Source organism: Eptesicus fuscus, chromosome 9 (assembly GCF_027574615.1).
Source record: "Eptesicus fuscus isolate TK198812 chromosome 9, DD_ASM_mEF_20220401, whole genome shotgun sequence".
NCBI lineage: Eukaryota > Metazoa > Chordata > Mammalia > Chiroptera > Vespertilionidae > Eptesicus > Eptesicus fuscus.
In genome coordinates, this window is record NC_072481.1 from 2,964,251 (window position 1) to 2,980,225 (window position 15,975).

General features: G+C 55.2%; 1 protein-coding gene across 1 annotated transcript in view; it reads right to left on the reverse strand.

Annotated features, from left to right (window-relative positions):
* Positions 1-7,628, reverse strand: part of DNAJC11 (DnaJ heat shock protein family (Hsp40) member C11) — a 48,304-nt gene extending 40,676 nt beyond the window's left edge. Inside the window, exon 1 of the mRNA XM_054721066.1 lies at positions 7,522-7,628. Coding sequence (XP_054577041.1) covers positions 7,522-7,593 — 72 coding nt within the window. The 5' untranslated portion in view covers positions 7,594-7,628. The remainder of the gene's footprint in view (positions 1-7,521) is intronic.
* Positions 7,629-15,975: the final 8,347 nt, after the last annotated feature.

Genomic DNA, 15,975 nt, shown 5'->3' on the forward strand with positions numbered 1-15,975 from the left:
TAACTTTTATGCTCATGCTAGTCATAAAAATGGACTGGCATTTACTTTCCAAAATAAAGTGCTCATTACTATGTTAAGCACTCTTGCTCAGTGTCCCCACAGCCTCTGACAGTGAACTGCTTGTCTGGCTCTGGCAGATAAAGAAACGGCCCGAGAGGTGAGGGACTCGCCCCGACGAGGCCGCGAGGAAGTCTAACTCACACCGACTGCAAGGGCTGTGCTGTTCCAGCCGCTGCCGCCTTTCCCAGCTCCGGGGCCGCCTTTCCCAGCTCCGGGGCCGCCTTTCCCAGCTCCGTGGCCGGGCCTTGGGCCTTTCCAGGCCACCCCCACACGCTCACAGGCGCCAGCATGCGAGGCCCTGGGCTGGGGCTTCCCGCTGCCCCGCGCTGCGGCTGAGGGTAAGGGCGGGTGGACACCCTGCATCTCAGTGTTCTGCAGCCATTTTCAGGCTCTTCACTGGGACAGGTGGGCGTGAGAGATAAACAATCACATCATGAATAAGCCAGGAAAGCAACAGGAGGTTGATCCAACAATTCCAGGTTTCTACAACCAGGAATAACCTTTGAACCTCAAGTAAGTTCCACTTAGAAGGAAAAAAATTACAAAATTTACGGAACGCATTAACCCTCAAAATGTAACGTAAGCTCACAAAAGTACTAGGCTGCCCTGGCCGGCGTGGACCCGTTGGTTGAGCGTCGTCCCACGCACAGAAAGGTCACAGGTTCGGTTCTGGCCTGGTTAGGGCATGTACAGGAGGCAACGATTTATGTTTCTTTCTCTCTCTCCCTTCCCCTCTCTCTAAAAATCAATGAACACGTCCTTGGGTAAGGATAAAAAACAACAAAAAGCCCTAGCCAGTTTGGCTCAGTGGATAGAGCGTCAGCCTGTGGACTGATGGGTCCCAGGTTCGATTCCGGCCAAGGGCACGTGCTTGGGTTGCGGGCTCGATCCCCAGTAGGGGGCGTGCAGGAGGCAGCTGATCAATGATTCTCTCTCATCATTGATATTTCTGTCTCTCTCTATCCCTCTCCCTTCCTCTCTAAAATCAATGAAAATAATTAAAAACAACAAAAAAAGTATTAGGCAACTAGTAATGACAGAACTCCATACGCACTAAAAAAGCGTGACCTTTAAGGGTGATGGGGCAGAGGGTGACCCCTGTCCTCCAGTGCACGTCTCTGCTGACCACAGCGTGTGAGCACGGCTGGGCCAAAACCGCAGAAATTCTGGTTCCTGATCAGAGGTCATTCCAAGGGCCTAGGAAATTCCTGCCACTGTACAATTCTGTTTGCATTTCTCTTCCTGGGTGCGCCCTTGAGACACAACAATTTAAAAAAAAAAAAAAAAAAGGCCAATGTCTTAGAGAAATGAGCTCAAGTTCCTTTCTGGGTCAAAATTAATGGTTTGGATCCTATCTCCACATCCAGAGCGTGGCTTATTTCTCCCTAAGAGCCTGACCTTCTACCTCCTCTCGTCCGTGTCCATCTGCTATACCTGCCCACTCGTGCAGACGCCTCGTGGTTGCTGTCTGTTGGCATTTGAGTGCTGAGGAATGCTCTGGCTCCTGAAGCCAGCGAGGGAACACTGTGCACTGAGCGCGTGCAGGCCCGGATCCAAACAGGATCCTCTCGTCTCGAAGGAGGCGCCACTTCAACTACGAGCTTCCCCAGGGGAGCGGGGGCTGCAGGACACGTGCCACGACAGTGGCAACAACAGCCACGTTCCCAGCGCTCTTTTATTTTGTGTGTGTGGCCCTTTCAAACGTTTATGCTATTTTATTTATCTATCTGTAAGTTGTTTTAAATCCTTTCGTGAACAAGGCAGGACATAAATAAAATACGTAAGTAAAATGAAAAGAAAAGTTTAATGAAAAAGTAAACACTAAAATTCCACAGCTGCACAAAACGTGCTGCTTGTATGCCCCACATTTCCCGATCCATTGTTTTACCACTGCACGCACGGCAAACAGAAAAGCTTTCAATTGAATTCTCTTTAAGAAAGCAAAAAGGGGAAAAAAGAAAGGTATTTGGGTAGATAATGCAGAACCAGAGCATTAAACTTTCAAGAGGCAATTGTTTGAAACGCCCAAAGCAGCAGAGTAATAACTAGCTTATGGTTCATTAAAGAAAACACATCTTTCAATTTAACCCCTCGATGTTTGCTGATCACATTATGAGATGTCAGCGGAACGCGCTGGGTCTCCCAACAGCTCCCTCCCCACCTCGAGGCAGGACCACCAGGCGCCCCTCTGGACGGGCCTGGCCCCTCCTGACCAGCGCTGCTGTCTAGTCAGGGCCTGGCAGAGCCTCTGCCTCCGGGAAGTCCTCCTCCCTGCCCGCCCCATCAGAGCTGATAGCGCCCACAGCTGTATCTTCGGGCCCCACTCTGCCTGTCTGGACTCTGCCTGCACCCTACTCCCAGGCTTAGCCCAGCTTCTGGGAACCCCTTCCTGCACCCTCCAAGTCAAACTCATGACTTGCAGGAAGCAGAGTTGAGAACTGTTTTTTGAAGAAAAAAAAACCCCAAAAAACAAACAAAAAACCCCCACACTTGGTACTTTGAACAGAAAGAGCAAAGAAAGCTTTGGGAAGTCAGAGCCCACTGCTATCCCTAAGTTCTGGTACCAGGTTTGTTAGCACAACAGCCGGACAGCAAATTTAGCCCGGACAAAGCAAACCACCGCTTTCTACGCACATGTACGCCTTCTGAAAACCAGCGAAATCTCATGCTCACCGAACTTCAAAACCTAACATTAAATCTCATCTCAATATCCGCCTCCGTCAGGCACTGTGCACATTTCCTTACTCCACTGCAATGCGCCCAACATCCAACATCAGTAGGTGCTTATTAATACTTTATTAGATGCTAACTAACACTTCAATGTCAAGGAAAAGGCAAGAAGGTTATCCTACTAGAGGCACGAAACTCCCAGAACGGTAAAGGCGGGATTCACGCAGGCCTCGCGCCAGAGCCCGGTATACTCGCAGTAGCTCTATGAAGGACAGCTGTCATTAAATGGAGACTTCGCGATGACTTGTTCAAGGTCACCCAAGTGGCATCGTGGGCTCAACTCCTGCTCCTCGGCCTCTTTTTTTTTTTTAACCCTCACCCAAGGATATTTATCCATTGATTTTTAGAGAGAGTGGAAGAGGGAAAGACAGAGAGAAACACATCGACTGGCTGCCTCCCGCACATCCGGAATCAAACCCGGGACCCTTCGGTCCACAGGCCAACACTATCCACTGAGCCAAACCGGCTAGGGCTCCTCAGCCTCTTGACTACACGACACCTTAGGAATGTGATCATCTGCGTGTTAGGTGTTTGGGCAACCAGGGCTTGCTTACCACTACCTGCCCAACGCACTGGAACCGGGCTCCCTGCTATACACGCGGAACTTCTGGACATACTGTAGATGGAAACTCCCCGAGGAATGACCTCAGACCCATCTTTAATGGCTCACGCAGACCCTCCCGAGGTCAGATAAGCCATGAGTGAATGAACACACGGCACCTCACTGCTTTAGCGGGACCTGTGTGCACAGGCCTTAGCTGAGCCCTTTGACTCAGTTTCTGCAGCGGGCCAACCCATGCTGGCTGGGGCGTGGGTGACTTGGTGAGAAATGGCTTTCCTCCCCTCTGCAATCCAAACTCAAATGTTGAGCCCCACTCCCTGGTGTGGGCTGAACTTGAGAAACCCAGACAAGCAACTCTACCAGGGAAGGAAAATGCAGGAACTGGGAAAATGTTTTATTGGTAGGTCATGATTCTAGTTTCTTCACTGTTATGGAAGGATGAAGATCCCTGAATGCTGATCTCAAGAAAGAAAACCTTTTAAAGTTTATTCAACTGTATGTTTTTTTTTTTGTTTTGTTTAAAACTTGAAAAGGAATTGGCTCCTTTAAAGCTAAATTGACTGGGACTGAGATCTTAAAACTGGATATGAACATTGCTGAGTGATGTGTAAAAATGAAACTCTTTCAAAAGTAATTCAACATTGATAAGTAGAAATTACCCATTATTTAGAAATAAATTAGGTTTAAAATGTCTAAGAAAACGTACAAAGATCAAAGTAATTTTACTCCGATTTACTGTTCAGGAATCCTTTTCTCCAAATAAGTTTTGGAGAATCGTCTCAGAAACCTCAGATTTTAGGCCCTTGTGATGCCTCCGACTACACTGAGGCAGAGACGCTGACCTGGTTTTGGTGTGCCCAGGTAATGACAAATTATTCCTTCCCCTCAACGTGTGGCAGGCAATGGCCACGCTGTACACAAGAGATCCAGAACCCCAGAGAAAGGGAGTCACTCAAGATCGCATGCACCTGGTGGTCCTGACTAGCTGCTGCTCACTCTCTGGACCATAACTGAGGGGATGTTCTAAAGTTTAAAACCGGGGTGATTCTTTTCTTTTTTTTTTTCTTAAGGGAAACTTTTTCTTTAAAATATGTTTTTACTGATTTTTAGAGGAAGGAAGAGGGATAGAGATAGAAACATCAAGCCTGCAATCCGGACATGTGCCCTGACTGGGACCTGAACCAGTGATCTCTCTTGGTTTCCTGGGTCGATGCTCAACCACTGAGCCACACCAGCCAGGCTCTTCTTCCTTTAAAAAATTTGTTTTCATTCATTGATTTTATTTATTTATTTTTAAAATATATTTTATTGATTTTTTTTACAGAGAGGAAGGGAGAGGGATAGAGTTAGAAACATCGATCAGCTGCCTCCTGCACACCCCCTACTGGGGATGTGCCCGCAACCAAGGTACATGCCCTTGACCGGAATCGAACCTGGGACCCTTCAGTCCGCAGGCCGACGCTCTATCCACTGAGCCACACCAGTTAGGGCTAATTTTTACATTTCTAACTAGAACTCCCAGGTTGCTTCCATTTGAGACTCCCAGGGAAAACTGAGCGTCCTGAGCACTGCGGGAATGCTCTCACCTCCTCCAGTCACACACGGGCATCAGGAGCCAGCAGCAAACAATTCAGGTGTCACTGTCCACTTCCATCCACACATGTAAGAAGGAAGAGGACTTCTGTTTTTCCTCTCCCTCTCCAACTAAACGCTGTTTTACCTTCAGGTTGCCCTCTGACTTCACAAAAAGGCCCTAGTAAATGTCAAGTCCAGAGACCACCCTTCAGAGCGTACCTTACAGAATCAGGAGATAAAGTCGGCACAGCACACCTTCTACATGGAGTTTGTGACAAAGGCCACCAAATGACGTAAGCGAGAGGACACGTTCCACAGGGATTCGGCGTAGAGTCATAAATATGGGAAGTGCCTTCACTCATTGGTAGTAGTAAACTTTCTAAAAAAATTTTGGGGGATTTTATTTGATTTTTGTTAACCCTCACTCGAGGATATTTTTCCATGGATTTTTAGAGAGTAGAAGGGAGGGGGTGAGACAGAGAGAGAAACATCGATGTGAAAGAGACACATTGATTGGTTGCCTCCAGGTTCAGGGATCGAACCTGCAACTGCGGTACATGCCCTTGACAGGCATCGAACCTGGGACCCTTCAGCTCAGGCACATGCTCTATCCACTGAGCCACACCCGCTAGGATGGTAGTGGTAAAGCTTTTTAAAAGAAGTATTTCTTTGGCTCCCACCCATCAGTCCAGGAACGACAGGTCCTCAGAGTCCATCCGTTTCAAGATACACTTTGGACAAATGTTTACCTAGGAGTCTGGCTAAGCCTACTAGTATAGCTATTTCTGATTGTTTGCAGCTAGTACTCTGTAAGTCTGGTAAACAGGTCAGTGGCAGCTAAATTACTGATAACCCAGACTGACTACAAAGGGATGGTAAGAAAGGCTGACTCCAGAAAAGCTAGTTTCATTACCGGCTTTGCTTTTAAGAACTGCAGAAAGCTTAAAGAATATCTAGCCAGACAGCTTCATTAAAAGGGAAAGAGCCCTGGCCTTGTGGCTCAGTTAGCTGGAGGGTTGTCCTGAACAATGAAAGGTCGTGGGTTCGATTCCTGGTCAGGGCACATACCCAGGTTCCGGTTTAGTCCCCGGTTGGAGCCAGTATGGGAGACAGCCGATGCTCACATCGATGTCTCTCTTTCAAATCCATGAACATGTCCTTGGGTGAGGATTGGGGATTGGGGATTGGGGGGTGGGGGGAGGTGGGGATGGGGGCGGGAGGGGGAAAGAAACCAAAGGCCAAAGTGATTTACCCAAGGCCTCGCTGTTGTTAAGTTACACCAAGCTCCAGGTGCCCTACGACAGCCTAACATGACTTCCAATTCCCAAAAATATTTCCCTGGGGTTTCAAAGTAGCTAACATTTGAGGGATTTTCACGTGGGGTTCCCCAGAACACAGTCCCAGAGCCGGCAGCTCTGTGGTGTGAGGGCCGGGAAGCGAGGGGGACAGCAGGGACAGCCCAGCGCTGAACTCAGGCCCCGGCACTTCCCCGAGGTGTGCCTGTGGCCGGTGACTTCCTCTCGCTCTGCCCCGGCGGAGCCAGAACATCCCAACACCTGCCTCAGGGCTCACGCGAGAATGCCGGGAGGTAGTGTGTTCGCTCAGCAGGGTGGCCCTGCACAAAGTGGGCGCTGGGGCCACGTGAGCTGCTGGGCACCAGCAGCCCAGCTCTGCCCTGGACAGCCAACCCTGCTGGTTCCGATCCCTGAAACCCTGAGCTGGCAGGAGGGGTCCTCCGGGGAGACGGGGAGACGGGACCCCGCGGCTTAGAGACAAACGCTCCACCTTCTGACCTGACCTTGGAATTGGAAGCCTTCCTGCCCTTCACGCGGGACTCGAAGGCACGAGGCACCAGGGACACTAACTGGGCGCTTTCCCCGTGCCCGGCACCGCGCGGGCCTCTCTCACTGTCTGTTGTTCGGAGGGGACGGCCACGGGCACTGGTGTGGGAATCGACGCGCACGCGAGGCCGCGCGTGGGGCTCCGCTTCCTTCCTGGCCACAGAGCTGCTTCCTACTCTGCAGCCTCCGAACCGAGGCTGTGGGTCCGGGGGGCTCCTCCTCCAGCTTCTGGGGAGAGGAGCGCGCCAGGCGTGTGTGTGCCCCGGAGCCCGGGTCAGTCCAGGGGCCCGACAGAGCCCTGCGGAGGCCGCCCGGGGGCTTTGACCTTGATACCCCAGACTCTGTTTCCCATCCTGCCGGCCGGGGGCGATGACACGACACGGCCCCTCCACCAGGGTGGGTGTGCGAGGCGCGCGTGGTCCCAGGTCCTGGGGGACTGGGACTCCCCCGGCGTCTCCTCCCCGGGAGCCCTGCGCCCTCCCGCGGGTGCGGGGCCCCGGCCGCGCCTGGACAGCGCACGCGGCGCCTTGGCCGCCGAGAGCAGGGCACAGGCCGCCGGGGCACCCCCGCGCGAGGGCCCGGGCGGTGGGGGCCGCCCGATCGGCCGGCGGTCGCGCACGTCAGACGGGGTCACGCGGCCTCCTCGCCGGCCCCGGCCTCCCGCGGCGGGAACCGGGCACTCGCCGCCAGCCCGGCCCTCCCGAACGGCCGGGCCCGGCCTCAGCCCTGACGGCATCCCGCCGCAGGCCTCACCTCCCGGCGCACGTTCAGCAACGAGTAATAGTCTTCATTGTCCAGCTCCTCCTCGCTCAAGGCCGTCGCCATCTTCGCAACCTTTCACCCCGCCAAACCGGCAGGCCGTGCTCAAGAGGGACCGGCGGCCGGCGGCGCGCACAGCGCGGGCGGCCCGGCGGCGCCACAGCGGCCCCTGGCGGCCCGGAGGCGCGTCGCCGCCGCCCGCGCCGGAGAGCAGCGCGCCTGCGCCCTGCGCCCCCGCGCGGCCGAGGGCGGGAGCGGCGCCCGGGGCCCCGCCACGTGCTGCCCGCGCACCTAGAGCCCAGCCGGGCCCGCTAGGACGGCCAAGGGAGACTTCGCAGTCACAGGAGGTGGTGGTCACCCTCGGGGCGCCGCGGAGACAGGCCCCTGCAGCACCTCCCTGTCTGCCTGGCCGGCTGCCAGTGCGGGGCGCACCCGCTTCCCAAACAGCCCCACCGGGGCCGCAGCCGCTTGCCGTCTCGTCTCTGCACAGGAAACCTGCAAATGGGATTTGTTCTGCTACCACTTCTCTGGACCATCCAGAACCTCGATCAGAGGGCCGGCCTCCTCATTTCCATTTCTTGTTATCGCCCTGTATTCAGGAGCGTCGGGCCAGTTTTCTGCTGTTTAAGTGAAGAGTCAGGACCCACCTGGTCCTGATCTAATTGTCTTTGGCAGGCGAGCGCACCTTCAGCCCCATCCCCGAGCCGCTCTCTTGTAAATTTCTACCTTATAATTTAGCGGTGGAGTCTAATTGATTTCAACCTGGTGCCTGCTGTTTGGTGCATTATTAAAGATGTCTCGGTTACAACCATCTAAATAATTTAAATGTCTTCGAACGGAGGCAGTTATCAAGAGAGGGTGGACCACGGGGCTCCCGGGCTCCGGCCACCTGTGGGACCTGTCCCCGTCTCCATGATGTCCCAGGGACGTTTGTGGTGCCTTACCTAGCCAGAGGTGCAGACCACCCTTGTTGCCCTTCCCCAGCAGGCCTCCGGGGAGGCTCCAAACACCTGCCTGTGGATTGGAGAAGTCGATTTCTTTCTCTTCTAATTTTTGGCCAGATGCGTGCCATCTGGGCCTCTGCGCCTCCCTTCCCCGTGGCCCCACCTCTGAGGCTGTCTCTGGCAGCGTCTCTGGCCGGAGACGCCGAGGTGCCCTGAGCTGGGTTATTCAGCAGCGCTGAGCCCCTGTGCAGCGGCCTGCCCGCCGGGGGTAAGTGAAGAGCTATTTCTTTGGCTGTGTGAGGCTTCCCCACAATAGCTTTTCACAGATACTCACGTCCCATCCGCTATTCCAGCAATTTTTTAATGGGCTTTGCTTTTTTCTCCTTTGAAGAGCCGTGATTAGGCTCAACGGCAGGCTGACATCGGCTGGTCTTTAAGAATTTCTTACAGAGAGGGTGGGCGAGAGAAACGACAATGTTGGAACGTTCCTTTTTTTCCTGCGGGTTGTAGACATTCATTGGGCCATACGCTCGGTCGGGGAGAGGAGTTCCCCGCCAGCCTTCCTCTGCTTCGGCAAACACCGCCTCTAGGATTCACTCAAACGGGACGGAGCGTGAGTTTCAGGACGCCAGGTCTGTGATCCTGTGATTGAGGATGGCCTGCCTGTCGTCACCACTCGGACAAGAAGAGCCGTGGCTCCGGGAGCTCCCCCTCTGCCCTCTCTGGGCCCACGATATGCGGTTCGGTGGCTCCTTGGAGAGTGGGCGTGTCAGATGGGAAATGAACTCAGATCCACACAGGCCTGAGAGTAGTTACTTCGGAGGTTGGCTCTTTTGGTTTCTTCCCTCCCAAACCTTAACCTGTGATGGGGAAAACGCACGAAAACCAGGAGCAGTCCACATCCGTAAGTTCACACACACCCCGACAAACCACTCTTGACAGAACTCACCACCTTAACTCACAGCCTCGCACTTCGTTTTCCTCTTGTTGGTAAAGCCAGAAAGCACGTTGTAACTTAGCTGTAAAGCAAAGCCTAATATACTTATACTAGAGGCCCGGTGCACGACATTTGTGCACTGGAGGGGGGAGTCCCTCAGCCCAGCCTGTGGGGAGTGGGCCTAAGCCAGCAGTTGGACATCCCCTGAGGGGTCCTTAATGCTGCTGAGGAGGCAGGAGAGACTCCTACTACCGCTGCCGCGGTGAGCCCGGCTTCTGACTGAGCGGTGCTCCCCCTGTGGGAGCGCACTGACCACCAGGGGGCAGCTCCTGTGTTGAGCGTCTGCCCCCTGGTGGTCAGTGTGCATCATGGTGACCAGTTGTTCCGCTGTTCAGTCGATTTGCATATTAGCCTTTTATTATATAGGATGTAATATATTTATAATTTTGTAATATACCGTACTTTCAGGCATATAAGACGACTGGGCGTATAAGATTTTCCTGGGTTAAAAAGTCGTTTTATACGCCGGAAAATACGGTATATTGGACTATATTGATGGGATTAGATATAATGGATTAGATATATTGGACTACCATATTTTCCAGCGTATAAGACGACTTTTTAACCCAGGAAAATCTTATACGCCCAGTCATCTTATACGCCAGAAAATACGGGTATGTATTTTTTATTGATTTCAGAGAGAGTAAAGGAGAGAGTGAGAGAGAAACATCAATGATAAGAGAGAATCATTGATCGGGTGCCTCCTGCATGCCCCACACTGGGGCTTGGAGCCCACAACCTGGGCATGTGCCCTGATCGGGAATTGAACCATGACCTCCTGGTTCATAGGTTGATAGAGCATCAGCCAGAGGACTGAAGGGTCCAGGGTTTGATTTCGATCACGGGCACGTCCCTTGGTTGCAGGTTCCCTGGCCCTGGTTGGGGTGTGTGAGAGGCAAACAATTGACGTGTCTCTCACACTGATGTTTCTCTCTCTCTCCCTCTCTCTTCCTCTCTCTCTCTCTCTCTCTCTCTCTCTCTCTCTCTCTCTCTCTTCCTCTCTCTCTCTCTCTGTCCTCCCTCCCACCTCACTTCCATTCTTTCTGAAAAATCAATGGAAAAATATCCTTGAGTGAAGATTAACAAAACAAAAAATAAAATTGGTATCGAGTTTCAGTTTCGGAAGGTGGGAAGGATTCTGAAGATCGGTCGCACACAGTGTACCTCACACTACGGAACCGCACACTTGGAAATGGTGATGATGCTCATTTTTCTGTGACGTGCATTTCATCATAATTAAACAAGGAGAAAAAATGATGTTTGGAGCCAAGACTTGCTTGTCTTGACTTTGTGTGGCTTCGGCATCCCGAGACGGTTTCCTGACCTCAGGGTCACCCAGCAAGCCGAGTGACGAGCAGACGCGGCCCGGGGGTCAGGGGCTGAGCGTCCAGGACTCAGCACAGAGTCTCCGCTGCTCGGGCCACGCCTGGCAGCCCCTGGGGAGGGCCCGCAGCTTGCATGCCCGCATGTGGTGGCCCTCGCGGGAGGCTCGGCCCGCGGGAGGCAGCGGCCAGCCCAGCTCCCGCTCTCACAGGTAAAGCGGAAGACACTGCGAGGCCAGAGCCGGTGCCCAGCCTCAGTGCGGTGAACACGCGGTGCCGGGCGAGTCCTTGTGCGACCGCCACCACCGGCTGTGACAACCAGAACGTCTCCAGGCATCGCCCCCAAACCCTTGGGGGACACAATCGCTCTGTTTGAGAACCTCGGGCTAGAGGTGATGGCACTGTTCGCAAACCCCACGTTTTAATACGTTTTTATTGACTTCAGAGAGGAAGGGAGAGGGAGAGAGAGAAACGTCAATGATGAGAATCACTGACCGGCTCCTCCTGCACGCCCCCTACTGGGGATGGAGCCCACAACCTGGGCGTGTGCCCTGACCTGGAATGGAACCGTGACCTCCTGGTTCATAGGTTGACGCTCAATCACTGGGCCACACCGGCCGGGCGCTTTATTTTAGAGTTCCCGCGTAGACGCGCTGTGCCAAGATGCTGTCAGTGACCGCTTAGGCGGATGTTGTTCTATTGCCCCCTCACCAGCCCCGACTCCGACATAAAGTCTGTGACCAGGAGGCAAGGACGCGGCCTCCATGGCAAGGCAGCGGCAAGGGGCCCAGCGCCCTTCCTAGCTGTAACGATGCTCTGTGCCCCTTGACCAGCAGAGGGCAGACCTGGGTCCCCCCCACGGAGACTTGTTCTTGGAGCAGAGACGGGGGTCCCGGGCTAAGGGCAGCGGTACCACCTGCTTGTCCGGAGCTGGGGCCGGCTTTTATAACTTTGTGGATGCCGTATTGAATTGTCCTCTTCTTTTCAAAGGCATAACCTCCTTCCATAAAGATACTATGAAGTTAAAAGACCCCCTGAGCTTTGCTTTCGTATTTCTGACTTGTCACCATTAAGCTGATCTTGGTTTGCAACTATGGTGGGAACAAAAAAACAGCACGGTGCCCTGGCCGGTGTGGCTCAGTGGTTAGAGGGTCGGCCTGTGCACAGGGAGGCGGCGGGTTGGATTCAGGTCAAGGGCACCTACCTGGGTTGCAGGTCCGATCCCCACCCCCGGTCAGGGCGAGTGTGGACGGCAACCAATCCATGCGTCTGTGTCACATCGATGTTTCTCTCTCCTCTCTCTTGCTCTCCCCCCTCCCTTCTACTCTCTCTGAAAATCCATGGAAAAAATATCCTCCCTCCTCGGGTGAGGATTTTAGAACAACAGCAGCAGCAGCGTAACGGTGAGCTGCCTTTAAGAGGAGGGCTCCCCTGCCCCTCCTTGGCAGGCTCTCGCTCGGAGCCGGGGCTGCAATGTGGGGCCACGTGTTCAGACTCCCCAGGCCCCCAAAGCAGGACGCTGAGCCCAAAGGGGATGGATGTATTAATGAGGCCGGTCACGCCGTCTGTACGTCACGAAGAAGGAAATTGTCCCCAGAACTCGCAGTCAAAATTCTCTGACCAGTGCCCGAGCTTCACTTTTATTTATTTATTTATTTTCAAATATATTTTTATTGATTTCAGAGAGGAAGGGAGAGGGAGAGAGAGATAGAAACATCAATGATGAGAGAATCATTGATCGGCCGCCTCCTGCATGCCTTCCCACTGGGGTCCATGCCGGCAACTCGGGCCTGTGCCTTGACCGGGAATGGAACCATAACCTCCTGGTTCAGAGGTCAATACTCAACCACTGAGCCATGCCGGCCGGGCCCAAATCTTCACTTTTCCACACGCACGTGCGTGAAAATCCTGGGAAGGATGAGCCAACTTCTCCTCCAAGTGGGTTAGCAGGTTCCCACCCACGCCTGGCCCTTCCCCAGCTCCTCACTCCCGGGCGCCCGGCACAGCCACGAGATCCTGACCCGCTCTTCCTGCAGAGACTGTCTCTGTCCTCCTGTCCCTCCCCATCCTTGTCCTGTCCTTGTCCCCGTCCCCGTCCCCGCCCCTTTCCTGTCCCTGTCTCTGTCCCTGTCCTGTCCTGTCCCCGTCTCTGTCCCTGTCCTGTCCCTGTTCCTATCCTGTCCCCGTCTCTGTCCCTGTCCTGTCCCTGTCCCCATCCCCATCCCCATCCCTGTCCTGTCCCTGTCCTGTCCCTGTCCCCATCCCCATCCCCATCCCTGTCCCTGTCCCTGTCCTGTCCCTGTTCCTGTCCTGTCCCCGTCTCTGTCCCTGTCCCCGTCTCTGTCCCTGTCCTGTCCCTGTCCCCATCCCCATCCCTGTCCCCGTCCCTGTCCTGTCACTGTCCTGTCCCGTCCCCATCCCCATCCCTGTCCCCGTCCCTGTCCCTGTCCTGTCCTGTCCTGTCCCTGTCCCTGTCCCTATCCCTGTCCCTGTCCCTGTCCTGTCCCCGTCCCTGTCCTGTCCTGTCCCCATCCCTGTCCCTGTCCCCGTCCCTGTCCCTGTCCTGTCCCGTCCCCATCCCCATCCCTGTCCCCGTCCCTGTCCTGTCACTGTCCCTGTCCTGTCCCCGTCCCCATCCCCATCCCTGTCCCCATCCCTGTCCCTGTCCTGTCCTGTCCCTGTCCCTGTCCCTATCCCTGTCCCTGTCCCCATCCCCGTCCTTGACCCTGTCCCCATCCCTGTCCCTGTCCCTGTCCCTGTCCCTGTCCCCATCCCTGTCCCTGTCTGGCCCGCACCTCGGGGCTCCAGGTGTCCAGGACTCTGGAGCTGGTGCTGGAGGTGGGAGTGGGAGGAGCATCTCTGTCCCCTGCTCACCCTTCGGTGCGCCTCCCAACGGGTCTGACTGTGGTTCAAGTTTAAGGCTGTTGCTAAGCCGAGGACAATGGCTCTTTGGGGAAAATCCTGAGAATGTCACAGACTCCGGTCGTTTGAGGAAAGAAAGGAAAGTTCTGAGCCACGAGTTTCCTCCAGAAACAGCGCCCCCCCCTGGATTCGTGTGTTTCCTGTGATGTCAGAGGCGTGTTTCCTGTGATGTCAGAGGCATGAGTTCCTGGCAAACAATACAAAGGGACCAAAGTTTCAGGTTTAGAGTCACCATGGCAACGCGCCAGGGGCTCTGCTGTGCCCGGGGCTCAGGAAGAGAGAAGCTGGGCTGGCATCTCTGCAGGGGCCGAAGCCAAGGCCCACAGGCCTGCCCGGGGGTGCTCCCCGTGTGGGGATCTCCCAGGCGAAGTTCCTGTCCCGTGGGCGGAAGGAGTGGAATGGTGTCCCCCCAAAAGAGGTGTCCGCATCGAAATCCCTGGAGCCTGTGAACGTGACCTTATGTGGGGAGCGGTCTTTGCAGATGTCAAGGCTCCCACGATGAGCTCACCCGGCATTGAGGGTGGCCCACCTCCAGCCACAGGGTCCTTGTGAAATAGAGGCGAGGGGGGTTTGAGCCGGACACACGGGGAGGAGGCCACGGGGCGATGGAGGCGGAGACCAGAGCGATGCAGCCGCAGCCAAGGGGCGCAGGTGCCCCCGGAGCTGGCCGAGGCAAGAAAGGCTCCCGAGTCTTCAGAGGGGGCGCGGCTCCCCGACACCGGACTGCAGGCTCTGGCCTCCAGGACAGCGGGGGATAAATTCCTGGTTGGTTTTTTTTTTTTTTGGTGTGTTTTTAAAAAATATATTTTATTGATTTTTTACAGAGAGGAAGGGAGAGGGATAGAGAGTTAGAAACATCGATCAGCTGCCTCCTGCACACCTCCTACTGGGGATGTGCCCACAACCAAGGTACATGCCCTTGACCGGAATCGAACCCAGGACCCTTGAGTCCACAGGCTGACGCTCTATCCACTGAGCCAAACTGGTTAGGGCCTGTTTTGGTTTTTTAATCCTCACCCGAGGATATCTTCCCATTGATTGTTAGAGAGAGTGGAAAGGATGGGGAGAGACACAGGGAAAGAAACCTCAGTGTGAGAGACACACCCCAGTTGATTGCTTTCCGCATGCTCCCCAACCAGGGCCGGGGATCGAGGTACGTGCCCTTGACCGGAGTCCAACTGGGACCCTTCCGTCCTCGGGCCGACGCTCTATCCACTGAGCCTAACTGGCTAGGGCCATGAATTCCTGTCTTGTAAGCGCCCCCCGGCCCAGCTGGGTAATGGAGCCACGGGAGACGGAGGCCGCGGGGGCGTCTGGGCCCATCCACGCCTGTCTGTGCTGGAGTGGCCGCAGGACCCTCTGGTGACCGGCGAGCGCTCTTCTTTCTTAAGAGGACAAAACCAGTCCGTAGAGCAGTTTGGGGATGGGCCACCCAGCCAGGCAGAGCACTGGGATCTACTCTGGGCTCCGCGTGGGCTCCAAGAGCTCCCCGCAACCCCCCGGTCTCCCGAGAGCACCCCCTTCCTAGCAGCAGCTCCGGGTACAGCTCCGGGGTTCCCCCTGCCCCTCCCTCCTTGCTCCGCCTCCTTTCCCACTCCGGTCGGAATCCTCCTTTGTGGCATCATCGATGGTTTCCATGGCAATGAAAGGTTGCGATAAAATGGTGCCGATGTGCAGTCAACTTCAGAATGAGACAAGGGCCTTTGTTTTGCCTGGAGCTTCATTCATTCTGGAGCTTCATTCATTCTGGAGGTGTCACAGGGGATCCGGAATGTGTTCCCACAGCTTCCTGGTCACCTGCCAGTGGTGGGAGACCTGGGACCTCCAGCCCCCCCCCCCCCCCCCCCCCCCCCCCCCCCCCCCCGCTTCCTATTCTTAGTGCGGGCACGTGTGTGAAAACGCCAACAGGTGACGGGGATCGTTGTAAATAAGCAGATGGTCCCTCCCGGGCCGGCGGTGGGGGAGCTGGGAATTCTCGCAGGAGATATCACAGCCAAAGACGTTATCACTCGGAACCCCCTCCTGTGGTGCCTCAGACCCCGGAACGGCTGGACCGGGGCTGGGCGCTTGCCCTCAGGACCCTGGGGACAGGGCTGGGCGTGGACTCCTGCTTCCTGCCCGCACCGCAGGCAGGGCCTCCCGCGTGCAGTCTTCTCCGAGATGCGTTAGTCGCCGGGAGGAGCAGCTGTACCCAGTCCTCTCCTGGGCCCGCAGGCCCGGAGCCACGCACCTCGCCGGGGCCCCGGTCACGGTCACTGAGACT